This window comes from Neoarius graeffei, chromosome 16 (assembly GCF_027579695.1).
Source record: "Neoarius graeffei isolate fNeoGra1 chromosome 16, fNeoGra1.pri, whole genome shotgun sequence".
In the NCBI taxonomy this organism is placed as follows: Eukaryota; Metazoa; Chordata; class Actinopteri; order Siluriformes; family Ariidae; genus Neoarius; species Neoarius graeffei.
The window spans coordinates 11883484-11904102 of NC_083584.1; the positions used below are offsets into that span (position 1 = coordinate 11883484).

The 20619-nt window shown below is 42.1% G+C and overlaps 1 protein-coding gene across 1 annotated transcript in view; it reads right to left on the minus strand.

Moving 5' to 3' along the window:
* Positions 1–20619, minus strand: part of prkacaa (protein kinase, cAMP-dependent, catalytic, alpha, genome duplicate a) — a 74607-nt gene that overhangs the window by 20849 nt on the left and 33139 nt on the right. The window contains exons 4-6 of the mRNA XM_060942493.1: positions 15331–15429; positions 14962–15044; positions 1148–1274 (exon numbers count right to left, since the gene is read on the minus strand). Coding sequence (XP_060798476.1) covers positions 1148–1274; positions 14962–15044; positions 15331–15429 — 309 coding nt within the window. The remainder of the gene's footprint in view (positions 1–1147; positions 1275–14961; positions 15045–15330; positions 15430–20619) is intronic.

Here is a 20619-nt window from a genome sequence, read left to right on the forward strand (position 1 = left end):
TGCAAAAAGACCTGGACGCCCACAGAAGACAACAGTGGTGGATGATCGCAGAATAATTTCCATGGTGAAGAGAAACCCCTTCACAACAGCCAACCAAGTGAACAACACTCTCCAGGAGGTAGGCGTATCAATATCCAAATCCACCATAAAGAGAAGACTGCATGAAAGTAAATACAGAGGGTTCACTGCACGGTGCAAGCCACTCATAAGCCTCAAGAATAAAAAGGCTAGATTGGACTTTGCTAAAAAACATCTAAAAAAGCCAGCACGGTTCTGGAAGAACATTCTTTGGACAGATCAAACCAAGATCAACCTCTACCAGAATGATGGAAAGAAAAAAGTATGGTGAAGGCGTGGTACAGCTCATGTTCCAAAGCATACCACATCATCTGTAAAACACGGCGGAGGCAGTGTGATGGCTTGGGCATGCATGACTGCCAGTGGCACTGGGTCACTAGTGTTTATTGATGTTGTGACACAGGACAGAAGCAGCCGGATGAATTCTGAGGTATTCAGACACATACTGTGTGCTCAAATCCAGCCAAACTGATTGGTCAGCGTTTCGTAATACAGATGGACGATGACCCAAAACATAAAGCCAAAGCAACCCAGGAGTTTATTAAAGCAAAGAAGTGGAATATTCTTGAATGGCCAAGTCAGTCACCTGATCTCAACCCAATTGAGCATGCATTTCACTTGTTAAAGACTAAACTTCAGACAGAAAGGCCCACAAACAAACAGCAACTGAAAACCGCTGCAGTAAAGGTCTGGCAGAGCATTAAAAAGAAGGAAACACAGCATCTGGTGATGTCCATGAGTTCAAGACTTCAGGCAGTCATTGCCAACAAAGGGTTTTCAACCAAGTATTAGAAATGAACATTTTATTTACAATTATTTAATTTGTCCAATTACTTTTGAGCCCCTGAAATGAAGGGATTGTGTTTAAAAAATGCTTTAGTTCCTCGCATTTTTATGCAATCATTTTGTTCAACCCACTGAATTAAAGCTGAAAGTCTGAACTTCAACTGCATCTGAATTGTTTTGTTCAAAATTCATTGTGGTAATGTACAGAACCAAAATTAGAAAAATGGGGTGTCTGTCAAAATATTTATGGACCTAACAGTATATGAAAAGTGTGTGTGTGTACCTGTATATAGCCCTGCTGATCGATGAGCAGGTTCTCAGGCTTAAGATCTCGGTAAATGAGGTCGAGTGAGTGAAGGTATTCAAAGGTCAGAACTATCTGGGCAGCATAGAAGCGAGCATGAGGCTCACTACAGAAAAAAAAAAAAGGAGAGAAAATGTTTTAAACACCATCACAATGTTCTTCAAACTACTGATCCAATACTTATTTTATATCTGTGTTCTGTACTACAGACTTTTGTGGACCATTTGTCACTGTATGTATGCAGTTACAGTGCCTTGCAAAAGTATTCATCCCCCTTGGTGTTTGTCCTGTTTTGTCGCATTACAAGCTGGAATTAAAACGGATTGTTGGAGGGTTAGCACCATTTGATTTACACAACATGCCTCTAACTTTAAAAGGTGAAACTTGTTTTTTATTGTGACACAAACAATAATCAAGATAAAAAACTGAAATCTGGAGTGTACGTAAGTATTCTGCCCCCAAAGTCAATGGACCCTTTTCATGTGACGTCACGACAAACGCGGCCGCCATTTTGGACATGTACTACCAGTAGTTTACCACAGCCAGAATTGAGGAACAGCAGCAAAGAAAGTGTTTATTTTCAGCAAGACTTCCATCATGCCACTATATTGTTGTGCACCTGGATGTAGTAACCATCAACAAACAAGGCAAGGGTTATCATTTTATCGGATCCCGGTAGATGCTGACCGACGGAGAAGATGGATAGCGGCCATAAACAGGAAAGATTGGCAGCCCTCGGCATACCAGCGCTTGTGCAGTGACCACTTTGTTGGAGGTAAGACGAATAAAATTAGCCAGAAAAGGCATTACATTGCTGTTAACATTCTGTGGCGGCGAGTGTGTAACCAAATAGGCTAAAATAACCCATTGTAACCTCTTTGTTCTTCTGTAGTAGCTATTAGTTAACGACATTAGCTAGCGTTGTGTTCCTTTGCTGTTGGTAGACTGTAGGACAGATCAGAGGCAGTGTTCTACAAACAGCGCTTAATTTGAGGGGGAGCAAGCCGGAGCGCGCTCCGGAACTTCGGGCGTTGGCTCCGGCAGCTATTTACACTGGATCCGGTGATCCGACACCTCTTTTGACTATGTAACAAAAAAAAAAAAAAAACAAATAATTAAATAAAAAAATGCAAGTTTATTTAGTGTTAATGTCTGATTTTGATATCTGTCTTGTTGGTGATTTCTCTCATGAAACGACATCCACAAAATATCTGCAGATGAACTTAATTTGCAGTGTTATTACAAAACATGCCCAGAAGCGCAGCGCCGCGCCCCCTCCCCCCTCTTTTTTCCGCACCGGAGCCGCTCATCCTCTGCGCTGCGGGACCTCCCACTTTACAAATTAAGCACTGCCTACAAATAAGTGTTCAAAACAAGAGGAGCATGTATTTGTCTCTTAAATCCAGGCCGTTCCCTGTAATCTGTAACAACGGTTGGAGAAAGTAATGGCAAATAGTGAGTACACAAACCATAGAAGGTAAACTGTACACAGCGCCAGGGCAGTGTGATGGTAAACGTCGCTCTCTAAGCCTGCTAACCTCAATTTTTGCAAATACCTCTCCCTCTGCTCGCCCTGTAAATGCCCTACGTCGCTGGATAGCGAAGGTGTTTTCTGCATCTCGCTCCTTTTTCTTGTATGTTCTCCGTTTGTCGCCTTCCTCGCATTCAAACTAATTCGAGCCGAAGTCCGCTACATGTCCAAAATGGTGGTCGCGTTTACGAAGGTCACGTGACTGAAAAGGGTCTATACTTTGTAGAGCCACCTTTTGCTACAATTACAGCTGCAAGTCTCTTGGGGTATGTCTCTATTAGCTTAGCACATCTAGCCACTGGGATTTTTGCCCATTCCTCAAGGCAAAGCTGCTCCAACTCCTTCAAGTTAGCTGGGTTGTGTTGGTGTACAGCAATCTTCAAGTTATGCCACAGATTCTCAATTGGATTGAAGTCTAGGCTTTGACTAGGCCATTCCAAGACATTTAAACGTTTCCCTTTAAACCACTCCAGTGTAGCTTTAGCAGTATGTTTAGGGTCATTGTCCTGCTGGATCGTGAACCTTTGTCCCAGTCTCAAACCTCTGGCCAACTCAAACAGGTTTTCCTCCAGAATTGCCCTGTATTTAGTGCCATCCATCTTTCCTTCAGTCCTAACCAGCTTTCCTGTCCCTGCAGATGAAAAACCACCATGCCACCACCATGCTTCACTGTAGGAATGGTGTTCTCAGGGTGTTGGGTTTGCGCCACACATGGCATTTCCCATGATGGCCAAAATGATCAAGTTTAGTCTTATTTGACCAGAGAATCATCTTCCATGTGTTTGGGGAGTCTGCTACATGCTGTTGGACAAACACCAAATGTATATTCTTCAATAGTGACTTTTTTCTGGCCACTCTTCCATAAAGCCCCACTCTGTGGAGTGTACGGCTTAAAGTGGTCCTATGGACAGATACTCCCATCTCCGCTGTGGATCTTTGCAGATCCTTCACAGTGTTATCTTTGGTGTCTTTGTTGTATCTCTGATTAATGCCCTCCTTGCCCGGTCTGTGAGTTTTGGTGGGTGGCCTTCTCGTCAGGTTTGTAGTGGTGCCATATTCTTTCCATTTTGCTATAACGGATTTAATGGTGCTCCCTGGGATATTCAAAGTTTGGGATTTTTTTTTTTTATAACCCAACCCTGATCTATACTTCTCCACAGCTTTGTCTCTGACCTGTTTGGAGGCTCCTTGGTTTTCATGTTGCTTGCTTAGTAGTGTTGCAGAGTCAGGGTCCTTCCAGTACAGGGTGAATTATACAGACATCATGGGACAGATCATGTGACACTGACTGCACACAGGTGGATCTTAATCAACTAATTACGTGACTTGTGAAGTGAATTGGTTGGACCAGCTCTTATTTAAGGGTTTCATACGAAAGGAGGTGAATACTTATGCACACTCCAGATTTCTGTTTTGTTTTTCCCATCTTATTTTGTCACAATAAAACTGTGCACCTTTAACGTTATAGGCCTGCTGTGTAAATCAAATGGTGCTAACCCTCCAAAAATCCATTTTAATTCCAGTTTTAACTGCAGCCAATTTATTCCATCATTAAAAGTGGTCTCTTAATTTTCCCCCCTTTTCATGGCTACATATATCCATACACAGATCCAGACTTTAATAGGAACACCTGTACACACAATGCAGGGGGATATAGCTATCGATCTGTCCGTAAACATTTTAGTTTCCAGAGCATAACTCAAACTATTAGGAATTTTTTTCACAAAACCTGACCGTTATGTTAAGTGACTAGAGGGAGTTGTGCCTTTTGAGATTTCATCGAGTTTTATTTTTTTTCCATGGCAACCAATTCAACTTGGGGAAATCTGGAGTGGGGTTTCATGTGGGGGCCGGGGCAATACGTCTCCTGATGACTCGTTATTTTTGCAGTCATCCAATCGGCCAGCACAACGTATAAACGCACGCAGATACAGATTAAGAGCTTCAGTTAACGTTCAGATCAAACAAAGTGTGATCTCTACAACTTTAACCGCGGTCTGATTGTTGGTGCCAAATGGGCTGGTTTGAGTTTTTCAGAAACTGCCGGTTTTGCACAGTCTTGAAAGTTGATACAGAATGGTGCATAAAAACAAAAAACATCCTAAAAGGAGAGGGTTTGAAAGCTGAAACACCTCGTTGATGAAAGATCAGAGGAGACTGGGGACGAGATGAGTGGTTTGAACCGACAGGAAGGATATATTAACGTGTAAAAAAAAAAAAAAATCACTCCGCAGCCGTGGTGAGCAGAAAAGCATCTCAGAACGCACAGCGAATCAAAGCTTGAGGGAGATGAGCAACAACGGCAGAAGCCCACATCAGGTTCCACTCCGGTCAGCCAAGAACAAGACCATCACAGGCACAGACTACAGACTGGAAAAAGACCAGGCGATTCATTTATTTATTTCCCCCCAATCTGACTTCCTGTTTGCTTCGTCATCACTGTGGGGAAGATTCAAGAACACACAAAATGAAGCCAAAGTGGGTTGAGCTTCACGAATCGGATGACGGCGATAAAAATAGCTACGTGCCTGAAAATCACAGTTGGATATTTGGAGATGAAGACGGCAGGATTTTAGGGGTCAACAAAGTCTCCGAATCTACATTTAGACGCCATCTCCATGGCAACAAACCATTTTGCCAGAGGAAAACATCATCTTTCATCTCACCACAAAACCAAATGTCTGGTGTTTTAAGTGTTTTGCTGTTTTTATGGTCAGATGAGAGAAGAATTGAGTTCAAGCTGGTTTTGGCAGGTAAAAGAAGGAGAAAAAAAACCCCAACCCTAATCCCTTTTGTTAAACAGGGGTGGGGCAATACATCACGATACATGATATCTATGCCTACAAAAATGAGTTTAAAATGGAACACACCCACCCAAAAAAAAACCCCAGTACAATTTCAAAAGTTCAGGACAAAATTTTAGCATTAGGTTTTTGTCAAGTTTGTAAACAATGCCTGCAATCAGGGCTTTGAACCGGTTCAAGGAACGAAAACGAAAACCGGGAACTTTTTCTATTTCACATGGAACAGAAACGAAACCAGAAACTTTATTATTTTTTATGTTCCGGAACAGAAACGCTTATTAAAAATAATGGTAACCGGTTAATACCGGTTTTTATTTCGTTCCTCAAAGTTTCCGTAGCCTACAAATAAAAAAGCCATTCTTCTCCTGCACAAGTTTCTATGACCCGCTGGGGTTCACTTCCTGTGTGACGTTCGCTGACTGAATGGAGAGAGCGGGAAGGTGGACTACTATCACGTCTCCATTACTGAGTGTCTGAGCAAAGAAGAGCCTGAACGTTGCAACCTCCCTATTGGCTGTTTGTAAAAATGTATCAATTGTTGCCCTTCCCACGGGAATCATCGCGGGCTCGAGAGACGAGACCTGACGAGTTAGTTCGTTGGTAGCAGAACAAAATGTCTGGACACAAATCGGGTTTTCAGAAAAGGAAAGAAAATAAACGGAGGGTTGAAAATACAAAAAAGGAGGCAGAAAATGCAAAACGAGTTTTAAGGTAGGACAAATGGTTACTTTTTAAGGCAGCCCGCCGTGGCTGCAGGCTTTCAGTTGTGTCATTGAATGGTTAGTTTTCTGAGGCAGCCCGCCGTGGCTGCCTGCAGGCTTATTTATTATAGCCCATTTAGTTAAAATAGTTGATATAAAATGTTTATAGTTATAGTTATGTGATGGTTGTCCTGATTTAGACTGGTGTTTTTTTTGGGGGGGTGTTTGCGCAATGTTGCACCCGGGTCCAGATTAGGGCAGAACCGGCCCTGGCTACATTTCAGGTGTAGTTTGTTTTATGTATCTATGTACTTGCATAGATGTGTACTTGGTCTTCCAATATGGCGCCTAACAAAATCTCGCGGCGCGGTGACGTCATGCGGTAGCCCTCTATAGGGCCCGACTAGCCTTTGGTAACACACTAAACGAATTCTCTTTCATTTTTGGCACTTTTTCTGTTTGTGTAGATGGGAAGACATACTGAGAATCCAAATCGCCAACATTTGAAATAATAATTGTTTTGAATTATTTCTTGTCTTATTTAATGAAGGTTGTAATAGAATTAGCCTACATTTGGCTTAAGCTGGATGAGACAGAGACATAACTTTATAGCCATTTGTTAAACAGCTGACAGGGAACGTAATTAACCGTTCCGGGAACGAAATTTTTTTTGTTCTAACCGGTTCGGGAACGTCTATTTAATGGTGGAACTTTAAACGTTAAAATTCCGTTTCTGTTCGGAACGAACCAATAGGAAAAAAATTCTGGTTCAAAGCCCTGCCTGCAATATCTCAGAACAGAGAGAGAAAAATAAAATACTGCGACATCATGTACCACAATAACAATACGACATCATATTGCCCTGCCCTGGCCTTCAGTACGGTGGAGGATCTGTTTTTACCTCCAAAAAGCTCTGAGGAACCTTGTGATGACTCCATGATATTCCAAGGAGGTTTCAAATGAAAAGTCAGGCTGCCTCTGCCATGAGGTTATAAATGGGACATGGACTTATGGGATCATCTTACAGCAGGACCGTGAGGGAAAAAAAAAAAAAAACATGCATCTGAATCCGACTACAAATGATTCAGACGTTTTGTTATTGTGTAATAATTACAGTATGACAGTTTATTTCCTGAGAATAATTTCACTTTAATAGCCACCAAGGGTGCCAATAATTCTCCACCTGACTGTACTGACTCGTGCACAGCATTAATACACCAAACAAACACTTTCTAGAAAGGTAATGTGTATAATGATCTCAACTCATAACCTGTCATAATACATACAGAAGGCATTATACACTCACCGGCCACTTTAATAGGAACATGTTCTTGATTCTAAGGGCGTATTCACACCTACGTTGGTTGGTTCGGACCAAACGAACCAAATTTCCCTTGGTCCGGACCTTTTGGGTTGGTCTGAAAACAAACCACCGAACTCTGGTCCGGACCAAACAAGCGGACCGAGACCGAGCTGCAAGGTCAGACTCGGTCCGGACCAAAGGAACCCTGGTGCGGATCTTTTGGAGGTGTGAAAGCAGACCGGACCTAATCCGACAGTTTTGCTTTTTTGTACCTCGGGAGCTTCCGTCGTTTGTCGAGCATTATGGGAAACAGAGTCTTGACACTCCACCGCAAAGTGCAAACACTGTTTCGGTTGTCAAGGGAACCTTACAACAGTCGTTCAGTCACCAGTGGTAGGCGAGTACAAAAAATGAGTAGGGGGCAAACGTGGGCCGAGGAAGAAACGCGTACCCTTGTGGATATACGGGCAGATGTCCACATATCTGAGTTTTTGGAGAGAACACACAAAAATGCCGACGTGTTTGCTGTATTCAGTGAGAAAATGAAGGAGAAGGGGTTCACGCGCTCCCCAGAACAATGTCGGCTAAAAGTGAAGAAACTCCGTCAGACCTACATTAAAATCAGGGACATTCTTTCAAAAAGTGGCGGTACTAGCGACGCAAAAAAGAAATTCATCTATTGCGATGACCTGGATACTATTCTGGGGTCAAAATATAATTGAGGCGTGGCTTTGTTGACAGATTTTGGTCCACTTACTAAAATGTACAGTGTGAAAGCGAACCGAACCAAAATGAAAAAAACAAAAAAAACAAACATTTGGTTCGGACCAAAGCAAGTGAACTATCGAACTATCCTGGTCTGAATACACCCTAAGATTCCTGTTCTTGGCTGCAGGAGTGGAACCCAATGTGATGTTTTTTCTGCTGTTGCATGCCGAGATGTTTTTCTGCTCACCATGGTTGTAAAGAGCAATTATACGGAGCTACTATATCCTTCCTGGCCAAAAAAAAAAAAAAAAAACCCACTCGAACCACCTCAAATCTGTCCATGTTCCTCTGACCTCTCTTATCAACAAGGCATTTTTTTTCCACCCACAGAACTGTCGCTCACTCACTCGATGAATGTTTTTTGTTTTCTCCACCATTCTGTGTATGGAGACTGCTGTGTGAGAAAACCCCAGGAGATCAGCAGGTTCTGAAATACTCAAACCGGTCCATCTCAAACCAACACCCATGCTGCCACAGTGAAAGAAATTCACACAAAAACTGAGATCGCAATTTTTCCTGTTCTGATGTGTGAACACTGATCATTAACTGAAGCTCTTGATTTGTATCTGCGTGATTTGATGCATCGTGCTGCTGTCGAGGGATCGGCTGATTAGAGAACTGCGTCAAGCAGCTGCAGGTGGATGGAAGTTCCTAAGAAAGTGGCCGGCGAGTGTACGTGTTAGAATCATTTAGGAAAATGCGTTATTACTTACTACACTGCAACTCCGCTATAACGAACTCCTTGCGGACGTCCAAATCGTTCGTAATATTGAAATGGATCCACTTGTCACAGCAAACGCTCACTCTTGCGTAAAACAAGACAAACTGTGTTTAATTCATATTTACAAAGTAAAGGAAATAAGTCACACTCGCCATCTTTTTCTTGCCGCATCTTCTTTCTTTTCAGCTCATTAATGTTATTTACAGTTACGGACGAAGTCTCGGAGCTCTCAAAGTTAAAAATTGAATTTTTTTGGATATTGTATTCTTGAGATGAATTCGTTGCCTTCCCGCCTTGCTTTAAACGCTCCAGCATATGAAGAAGTTTGTCTTCGATGGAGAGAAACTTACATTTACGAGTACCCATGACAACAGTACTTACTGAGTAAAGACTCGAGTAAACCTGCTTTAAAGGAGATACGCAGAATCTTTATTTTTAAATACATTTCTGAGTGGATAGTATGCTGCATAAATGGGAAATAAATAAAAAATATATATACACACAGGGTTCTCTACGAGGGGTTTTAGAGGTGCGGGCTGCCCCCCTTTCTGTGATTCCCGCCCCCGTTTAATTTCTGCCGCCCCTTTACAAAAGGAAGAGACGTCCCTTTGTTTTCTTTGTGACAGATAGCCTTTCTCTGTTGGAGTACCGACAACGCGACAACACCCGAGTGTGAAACTGTGTGTGCGTGTGTGTGCGTGTGAGTGAGTGAGTGAGTGAGACAGAGAGAGAGAGAGAGAGAGAGAGAGAGAGAGAGAGAGAGAGCGCGTGCAGCCCCTCCCCCACCCGCACGCTGCGCTTAGACTACATTCAGACTGCACCCTGAAACGACCCATATCCGATTTTTTTGCCCATATGCGACCTGTAACCGATTTGTTATTGACAATCTGAACGACACAGATCCGATTTTTTCACATGCGACCCAGGCCGCTTGGATATGTGGTCCTAATTCCAATGCATATCCGTTATTTTCACATGCGACTGCAGTCTGACCGGACAGGTCGCATTCATGCGACCTACACGTCATCAACAAGAGACAAACGTCACTATTCTGCGTTGGCTAATCCCGCCTCTTCGGTTGAAAACAATAACATTTGTACAGTTTTCAGAATTTAAATAGACTTTTATAGAATTGATCAAGCTAATGGTGGATTTGGTAGGGACCTGGATGTTAAATCATCCTGTATTACAAGATAAGATTGTTCTGGAAATTTCCAGTAATTTGACACCTTCGGTCTCATTAGTCTGCTGCCCACATTAATCAGATTATTGTGAGAGTTCCGCCGCCGCCACAAAAACCACATCGCCAGGTCTCGCCTCATCTCCATGCTTTACTTGCAAACTTGAAGAGTGCGCTTTTTTTTTTGTTTACGTATTACGTAGATGTGCTTATTACGTGTCAATTTGCGCATGCGGGACACTTTTGGGTCGTTTTCTGTTCATATTGGAGATCGCATACAAGTCTCATATAATTGGTAATGTGAACGGCCTAACAAAAAAATCGGATTTCACAACAAATCGGATATGGGTCGTTTCAGGTTGCAGTCTGAACATAGTGTTAGAGACACAGAAAGGGCAGTATTTGCTCAGAGTGCACCCTCCAAACAACGGGGATTTACACGAAATCGGAAGGAGATATTCACAAAATTCTTTCACATCGAGTGCCACAAGGCTCTCCTGAACACGTTGATGTAATTTTTTTTGTCTGTAGTGTAAAAAATGAGGACGCTAGAGCGAGTTAAAAACGAGTGACTTTTCTGATTTTGCAGTACAAGCGCTGCCACGTTTATAATGGGAGTCTATGGGGAAGCGCGCCTGACCTCCCCTTACTCTCAGGCTTCTCATTTAAAAACTGTAGGGGTAATCGATAAGGGTCACTAATCTGTAGGTCGTTTATTTTAGACGTATATCTAGTTATCTGTTCATTAGAAAAATGAGCCGTGTAGTCCGTCGGTTGAAATTGATCCATTTTGTATACGAGTGCAACAATATTCAGCCGTGTTGTTGACTGACAAGATGGCGGCTGTTTACATTCCAGCCGGGATTCGGTCACGTGACTGCAAGAGGTCTATAAAACTGTATTAACTATACGCTGACTGGAAAAAAATATTTTTTTTTTTTAGAGAGTAAAGTACATTGAAAAGATGATGTTTTAACTACATTATATAGTTAAAACAACATCTTTCCAATGTACTTTACTCTCTAAAAAAAAATTATTTTTTCCAGTGGTGCCTGCAATTACATTTCCATTTCAAACAATGTCAGCTTTTGTGGAGCAGTGTGAATATATAGTTAATACAAAAACTTTTCTGCACTTTTCTGTTCTTTTTTTGTAGTTTGCTAAATAAAAAAATATTTTTTCCAGTTCCATTTCAAACAATGTGTCTGAATATGATGTGCAAGTGTGTAATGTTTGATGTATGATGTGTTTTGTACCAGTCCAATTGATTCCTCTATTCTAAATGATTATTATTTGAGAGTATTTTATGCAAGTTTTATGCAAATGACATGTAAATTTATGCAAATTTGTTTCAAGGTCATCCGATTGACCCCCACCCCCCTATATTTTCAATCCGTGGAGAACCCTGAGATATATATATATATATATATATATATATATATATATATATATATATATATATTTTTTTTTTTTTTTTTTTTTTTGAGAGTTAAAAATCGACTGCAAAGTTGGCATTGGAGCTGCCGCACGGAGCCAGCCAGCCCTGAGTGCGTGACGTCACAGCGGGAACCGGTTTTAAGGCCGAGGCCTTTGACAGCTATAGACCAAAGTCATATAAATAAAAATTTGCGCTGAAAGAAATACCGTTACTGACTTGCTCAACTAAGACTGATTTGACTTCATTGATTGTGGGTTGACTCTCATTAAAACAGGATAGGTTTGATGTTTTATATCCAAATGAGAGTCGGAGCTTACCAGTCTGCGTTCTCGCTTCTTGAAGGCAGATCGTTTCGAAACAATCTGACTTTCAGTTGTTCATTCAGTTCTCCATTCATTCGCTTCTTCCATGTAAGAGCGAGATGGCAGCAACATCCAGTTTAGAAATAAGACAGCTGCTCCACTCATTCTCCATACGGAGTACTCCGCCATTACTGCTCGGCTCAGGCAATTACTAAAACCCGGGACGAAACGTCACCGGTTTTAGCAACAACCGCGGGGAGGTCACTGCCCAAGCGATATGTCCCATCCCGTTCCGGGTTTTACCAACAACCCTCGGCTCACACTCCAGGAGAACTGGTGCAACTGAACTTACTTTCCTTTTAAAAAAATAAAATGCTTTCCTTTTCTTGTTTTCTTTTCCTTTAATTGTTGGTACTGCACCCTCTTTCAATCCGGGCTTATAGCCAACGCTCCTCAACAGATCAGAGGTTTCGGACGAGTCTTCAGTAAAACGTACAGAGCAGAGGTGAGACCACTTCATAGCCACCAAATGTGCCCGTGAACTTCTCGCAAAACGTGTCCAAATCTTTGCAGTTTGAACATTTTTGGGCCATGAATGCAACATAACTCCACCTTCTGTCGTGTTACTGCACCGGCCAAAAACACATCTACGTGGCATGGCGATAAATTAGCTCAAAATGGAGGATCGGAGCTGCAGTCGGCTCTGTGTTTTAGTATAGCGGAAATGGCGATGAGACGGATAGACTTCCTGCTGTGACGTTACGGATGTCAAGGTCATTCACTCAGACCGCTACCTATATAAATCACTTTAATCGTAAAAATGACTAGATTAGATTTATTGTTAGCGCTTAAAACTATTCCTGTGCCATTCTTGAGGTCTCAAGGCATTTATAAACGAAAGTGAGGCCATGGCTCTGCGTATCTGCTTTAAGCTCATAAAATAAAGTCCTTTTAAGGGATTTTTTTTTTAATCACCGTTCTCGATAATTGTTAGTGACTGACACCTAAGTGAGGCTCGTTAAGCTTTTGCTTTAGTGTTAACACATATTGGTAACCTGAGTACTGATTTGATCACTTGCTGCTCGTCTCTGGTGGGAAGAGGAGTGCATAGCTCAGTGATTTTTTTTTTTTTTTTTAAGACTCCAACAACATTTTTCAGCTGTTCCCGTTAGGTTTCTCCACAGTGGATAATGTCCCTCCATCTCGTCTGTATCTTTTTCCGTCACAACAAATATCCTCAAATCCTCCTTCGCAAAGTCTAAAAATCTCAGCTGTGTCCAAAATCACTCACTCGTTCACTACTCTCTAGGGAATTCTATATCGAGGACTATACAGTGAGCTCATTGGTAAAATAAAAAAAAAAAAAAAATAAAAAAAAAAAAAATCACTTTTGGACATTACTTAGCCGTGCCGTTGTTTACGTCATTACTGTCGCACAATTAAAACGTGCCAGATCAGGTGGGTTTTCAAAATAATAAAATACGCGCATGTATTTTTTTCGCGGTCCGGTTTCCATCAAATCCTGCGCTCTGATTGGCTGGCGAGCGGGTCCGTATCCTACGATACGGACCCCAGTTACGGACCTCTGGCGACTCACTCGTTCACAACAACAAACACAGTAGCATTTTTTGTCAACATTTATCTTTTTTTTTAAAATAATATTTGTTTATAAGATTATCAAAAATCTTATACATTTTTGCCAGCATTTCTCAGGAGAACAGCATTAATTTTACAGCATGGATAGCGATAACGACAGTGTTCACAGCGAAAGCGAGTTTTACTACCCTGAGGAAGAAGAAATAAAAGAAAACATTTCAGGAGAAAGCTAAAAACCTCTAACTGTTGCTAACGCCGAGCAAAAACGTAGCTGAATCCTGAATGACTCCTATTTGTATAAATAGGGGACTACATAGGCGGCAAAATGTAGTTTTTTTCCTGCCATGGAAGTGCACTTGTATACCGAGGAGGAAGCCATTTGCATTACAGCTGTGAACGAGGATTCAAAATGGCGGCTCGGCTCGGTTTTCCCTTTCGGGCGCTCTCGTTTTCTGTTAGAATTTGGGAAAGAAAAAATAAATATATTATTTACCAGCTTAAGGTCGGTCCATATGGTGAAATACCGTGACCTCGGCCCAGAGGGCCTCGCTCAGTACTTTCAAGACCTCGGTCACCGTATTTCACCATACGGACCTCCCAGCTGGGAAATAACATTTATTTTTGTGATAAATCCGTTAAATAGTGTATTTCCTACATTAATGAATACAAAGTACTTTGTGTCTGCTGCGTCTTTCAGTTCTTTTAAATCAAGGCTGAATCCTTTTTCTTCTTCGCCGCTGCCTTTTATTAAATCAAATTTGAGGCTTTTGATTAATTCCTTGCTCTGCACTCTAATTTTTATTGTCTGCCATTTTTCTTCCAGCGCGACCGCAATGCATGATATTGCTTGGTTAGTGCCCATCGGTCGTACACTACTTTTCACGGTGCATTGTGGGATACTTTGAGTCCATTATACAGGGTGTAATAATTCTCACTAGACGTTCGGACAGCACTATAAAATGGCGAACTCTATACAGTATAGTCCACTATACAGCGAGTGATTTCAGACACTCATCTTTGCTCGTCCTCTTTTCCTTCTACCTGGCAACTCCATCTCCAGCATTCTTTCCCCAATACACCCTGGATCTCTCCTCTGTACGTGTCCAAACCATCTCGATCTCACCTCTCTTACTTTGTCTCCAAGCCATCCTACATGTCCCCCTGTCCCTCTAATATACTCATTTCTCATCCTGCCCAACTTTGTCACAAATTCTGAAGACTCCGACTCACTGTCGTTAAAGGCAGAGGACACAAACCTAGTTCGTTACAGCGGGATTGTAGTGTATGCATCAATGACTGCTTTATTACGTCATGAACAAGCTCGTTCTTTACAAGTGGTGTGTGAAGTAGTAGTAGTAGTAGTAGTAGTAGTAGTGTAAATCACGGACACAGCGTTCGGTTCACCGATACGACTCGGATCTGATCAAAATCACAGTACAGGAGACTCGCCTGAACCGGCCGATTCTCCTCAGATGAGAGAACATCTCCCCTCCTGGAACGTACTCCATCACCATATACAGGTTAGTGTTGTCCTGAGGAGCAGAAACACACCATCAGCCTGGGCGTTTAGCAGTACAGTCGCCAAGAATAAACAAATATCAAGAAACAGCATCAGTTAACACTTTCCCTCACCGTGTCCACACTTACAGTCCGTTTAAAGCTTAGATTTGAGTAAAATCACCTCTAAATCACTTCAGCATTCATGTGAACTTGGATTAAGGTAAACTTCTGGCCTTAGAGACCTGATTATTCCATCGGTTTGAAAACAAAAAAAAAAAACCAGAAAAGAAAGATGCCCTAGGCAATCAACCCAAACACCTTGAAGGAGTGCTCCAGCCGGACGAGGAAGGGGAAGCTCACAGCCTGCAGGATGCGCTTCTCGTTCAGTGTGTGTTCTATCTGTTTCAGCTTGACCACCTGAAAGACGAGACAAAACAACATAGTCACTCACACACACACACCAATCATCAAAATCAAAATTAATTTTAGATCCAACGCTTTTTTTGTACGACATGGGATTCCCTTGCTTCAAAAATGATGTTTTTGACCATCCCTGGACTTTTTTTTTTTTTTAAAGTGACATCACTATATTCTTGTCTAACGGTACCTCAGTCTCGCGCGCACACACACTGAAAAGTTATGCCGCTTTTCCACTACAAACGCGGCTGAGCCGTGCCGTGCTGAGTCGGGCTGAGTCGAGCTGAGCGGGGCTGTTGGAGTTGCATTTCGACTACAACCGCGCTGAACCGTGCTGGCTGGAAGTGGGTGGACACATTGGGTGGAGTTAGCGAAAGTGGGTGGACGTCACGTGATGTCGTTAAGCAGCGCAAACAGTGACATCAGTGACAGTGGCGGAACAAGTCAGAGCCGGGCCGGGGGCGGGGCAAATGACCGGGCCCTTTATTAAAGCTTATCATAACATCATTTTAGGCTACAAAAACGAAGTCCTTCAAACGAACATGTAACTCAGAAACAAAAAACATTAGGATACTGTACATGGCTCATAATAAAACATCAATAGCCTATACTGCGCACATTATTTGAAGGGCATACGAATGAGCGCTCAGAGGTTGCAACGGTGACAGGAAGAGTCAGAAATAAAAGGAGGGCGGTGCAAACCTCACTGAATGCACTGTGTTTACCAATTTCAACACTACGGGGTGCAACTATGTTATTTTGTACATTAAGTCCTTCAAACGAACATGTAACTCAGAAACAAAAAAACATTAGGCGACGTACTGTACATGGCTCATAATAAAACATCAATAGCCTACTGCGCGCATTATTTGAAGGGCATACGACGAGCCTTGCGCTCCGCGAACTCGTCCACGATGCTCTGTATGTCACTGTACTAGGCTACAAAAACGAAGTCCTTCAAACGAACATGTAACTCAGAAACAAAAAACATTAGGATACTGTACATGGCTCATAATAAAACATCAATAGCCTATACTGCGCACATTATTTGAAGGGCATACGAATGAGCGCTCAGAGGTTGCAACGGTGACAGGAAGAGCCATGTACAGTATCCTAGTGGTCTTTTCAGCGGTAGTCTCACGACCCGGATAGTAAACAATAAACATGGAGGACATGGAGTCGTTAGTGTTGCTGGTCTTGGTGCTGTGGCTTGTTGACAACGCCAACAGATACTGGCAAGAGCGTATAGATGAGGCGAGGCGCATAAGGCTTCAGAAATTCTCGTAATTCTTCTCCTTCCGGGTTTGCGGTGTTTACAGATCCCAGCGCGCTCGCGGGGCGTGTGTGGGCATGTGAGGACGCTCCTCCTCACCAATCAGTGCACAGGGGAGTGTCTGCTCATGCCCCTAGCCTCACTCGGCACGGCTTGGCTCGCTTCAGCCCCACTCCAAAACGGTGCGAGTTTTAGGGGCTAAGCAGGGCTGAAGCGAGCTGAGTCGTGCTGGTTTTTGGTAGTCGAAACGCGAGCCGTGTCGGGCTGAAGTGAGCTGAAGCGAGCTGAAGTGAGCTGAAAAAGGGTAGTGGAAAAGGGCCATTATATTTCATTTCACATTAACAAACTCAAAACGTTCAGTAAACGTTTTGCTGTGACAAAGCAACGACGGTAGCCTGGCAAGCCAGACTAAATGCGAATATTTAGTCTGGCCTCGATCCGTAGACATTTCCGAAGGGGGTAGGAGGAACAACCCGCTGTCTTTCAAACTGTCTCTGTCCGTATAGGCCAACGCTCTGACCAATCAGCGCAACAGTGACTGTGACGTAGTCAGAGCGACAGAAAGCAGTGGGGGAGGCCTTGAAATAAATAATTTTTCAAAATGCGTATTAATTAATAAACAGGTTCTAGATATTAAGAAGTTTGGAGATAATGACCACAAGTTTGGAGTCTGTACCACATACACTCATTTTTTCCCCCAAGTGTTTGCTTAAACTGTGAGAGTTTTTATTTAGTGGTGTTTGGTGAAATAATTTCCCTTAAATTTAAAATAACGGGAAAATAAGAAACAATCAAAAAGTAATGTTTCAAAGCTGTTTATTAATTCTTTGTACTGCACAAACTAGCCCCATCCTTTTGGCTACGAGCAGAGCCAGTAGAGCTGTGGTCCAAAAAAAAAAAAAAAAAAAAAAAAAACGATCCACAATTCGCTATCGATTCACGCGAAAAAAACACGATATCGATCCAACAACATGTGAATCGATTTCTTCCAGGTGCCTATAACACTATTTTCTCCAACGCGCAAGGAGCACTATAAAAGCGGGTGCCGGTAAAACGAAACTTATAAAGAAAACAAGATGATGGACGAAGCTGCCCGGTTAAAAACACCGCTGGGGATGAAGTCGGATGTGTGGAAACACTTCGGCTTCAAACGGTATGAGGACAGAGACGAACTGGACAAAACGAATGCAGTTTGCAAGTTGTGCCAAATAGAAGTAAAATATCTGGGCAATACCACCAATCTAAAGAAACCATTTATCCAGGCACCACCCCGAGACAGCTAGTGCTAAACCTGACGCGAAGCAGGCGGCACTTGAAAATGCATTTGGTGTGAAATTTCCCCCACAGTCTAAGCGTGCTATGAGCCTTACAGAGGGAGTCGGGATCTTTATTTGTAAAGACCTCCGCCCCTACAGCGTAGTCGAAAATGCTGGGTTTAGGCTACTAGTAAAGAGGTTAGAGCCACGCTACGTCTTGCCCAGCCGAAAACATCTAAGCGAGACAGTAATTTCTTGACTGATGAGCTATTTTTTTTGTGTTCAGAAACCCAGACCTGGGTATGTTATTTAACTAGAAGAGGGCCACCAAATGTCATAGTTTGTTACACTCTGAGACTTATCAGTCAAACATAATTTCTTGACTGATGAGCTATTTTTTTTTTTTGTGTTCAGAAACCCAGACCTGGGTATGTTATTTAACTAGAAGAGGGCCACCAAATGTCATAGTTTGTTACACTCTGAGACTTATCAGTCAAACATAATTTCTTGACTGATGAGCTATTTTTTTTGTGGTCAGAAACCCAGACCTGGGTATGTTATTTAACTAAAAGAGGGCCACCAAATGTCATAATTTTGATTTAGACTTCAAATAAAACCTGGATATGTTTCATTCCAAAATAAATAAGCTTTCTTTCAAACTTGAACTCTTGTCTCTCTGTGTGTCCCTCTTACACATACACAGATACAAGCACAAACAGACATGGAGCTGTTTGTCAATAGGGTCAGTTTTTATTTAAAAGTTTTAAAGTGACAATACAGCAACGTACATGAATCGATATCGAATCGGATCGTGACCTAATGAATCGAAATCGAATCGATCCAGGAAATCCGGATCGATTCCCAGCCCTAGGAGCCAGCTGGTAGATCAGACTTTTGCCATAGCCGGTCGGCAAAACAGCGAAAACGTCCTTCTTGAAAAGGAATGAGCGGAGAGCCTCTTCCTGCTCATGTTTCAATGAAAACTCCAAGTCTAATTCTTCTAAAACTGATTCCAAAGCGGAGTCAAACGCGCGCTGTTCACTAGCCGTAGCCATCTTTCCTGTTGTGCTTTCTCCAGCGTCACGCAGCCTTGTCGTCACTCCTGCAAAAGCCCGCCCAAAGAATCCAAACAAAAACCTTGCGTTGTGATTGGCGGGCACGATTTGATGCCCGGGGTGTTTTTGTTTATATGGTGCGAGGCTAGACCCACTCGCAGGCAAAAAAATATTTTTGGCCGCTAGGCGGGTGGGTCTAGTTTACTAGGCTACAACGACGGCGCATCTTTCACACAAGAGAACCGAGAGGAGAGAGAAGGGGAAGTGGGAGGGACTTCCAGACAACTCTGTCAGGGCTCGACACAAACTTTAAAACCCACTTGCCCTGGGGGTTAATTTCCACTTGCCTCCCAATATCATCACTTTCCCCCTATTTTGTGAGTATTTATTTATTTTAAAAAGGAAAACCATAGAATTAGTTGTGAATTGCACCACAAAATGAAGATCACACATTGAGTTGAAGTTTGGTTATTGGCTCCTTTTTACTTGTAACAGACAATAAACCATTTTATCCAAAATGTTTTTTCCTGCTTTAGTTGATTTATTTCTTTTTCACATGCATGCAGCTGTTGTAAAGTTCAGTGTGTTTGTGTAGAACTCTCTCAGACTGTAGGTTCATTACTCAATGTAGAAATGACGAAATAGAAATCTGTAACAGTTTGCATTAAGAAAACAGGGTGCCAAGACTTGAACAATACTGTTTGAGAATATTTTTGTCTTTGTTATATCATCCACCTCTAGGTTTAAAAAAAAAAAAAAATCCCACTAGCGCTGCATCATGACAGACAGGATAATGTTTGAGTTTAAAATTGTTTAGTGTGTAGGTTGTGGGTGTTTTATACAGACCTGGCAACCTGTACCTGAATCAGTGCAGGCGGTCTGTCATGACGCAGCGCTTTTTTTTTTTTTAAATAAACCTAGAGGTGGAGAACAAAAACAATAAATATATATTTTTTCACGGTCCAAATCCTGCGCTCTGATTGGCTGGTGAGCGGGTCCGTATCCTACGGTACGGACCCCGGTTACGGACCTCTGGCGACTCGCTCGTTCACAACATAGTAGCATTTTTTGTCAACATTTAACTTTTTTTAAAAAAATAAGATTTATTTATCAGATTATCAAAAATCTTATAAATGTTTGCCAGCATTTCTCAGGAGAACAGCATTAATTTTACAGCATGGATAGCGATAACGACAGTGTTCACAGCGAAAGCAAGTTTTACTACCCTGAGGAAGAAGAAATAAAAGAAAACATTTCAGGAGAAAGCTATAAACCTCTAACTTGCCAACAGTTTGATCTCACTAGTTAATGAGGCCCATTTTGGACCATGTTATCCTCATACATAATATTACACGAGGTAAAAACTTTAAACCAGTGCAATCGCTGCTTCAAAGTTTCACCAAATGGTTTTATTTATGCAATATAAAAGGTCATAATACTGTATAACTTTGGTTGAGCAAAAACACAGAGCAAAAACATGGCTGAATCCTGAATGACTCCTATTTGTATAAATAGGGCACTACATAGGCGGCAAAATGTAGTTTTTTTTTCCTGCCATGGAAGTGCACTTGTATACCGAGGAGGAAGCCATTTGCATTACAGCTGT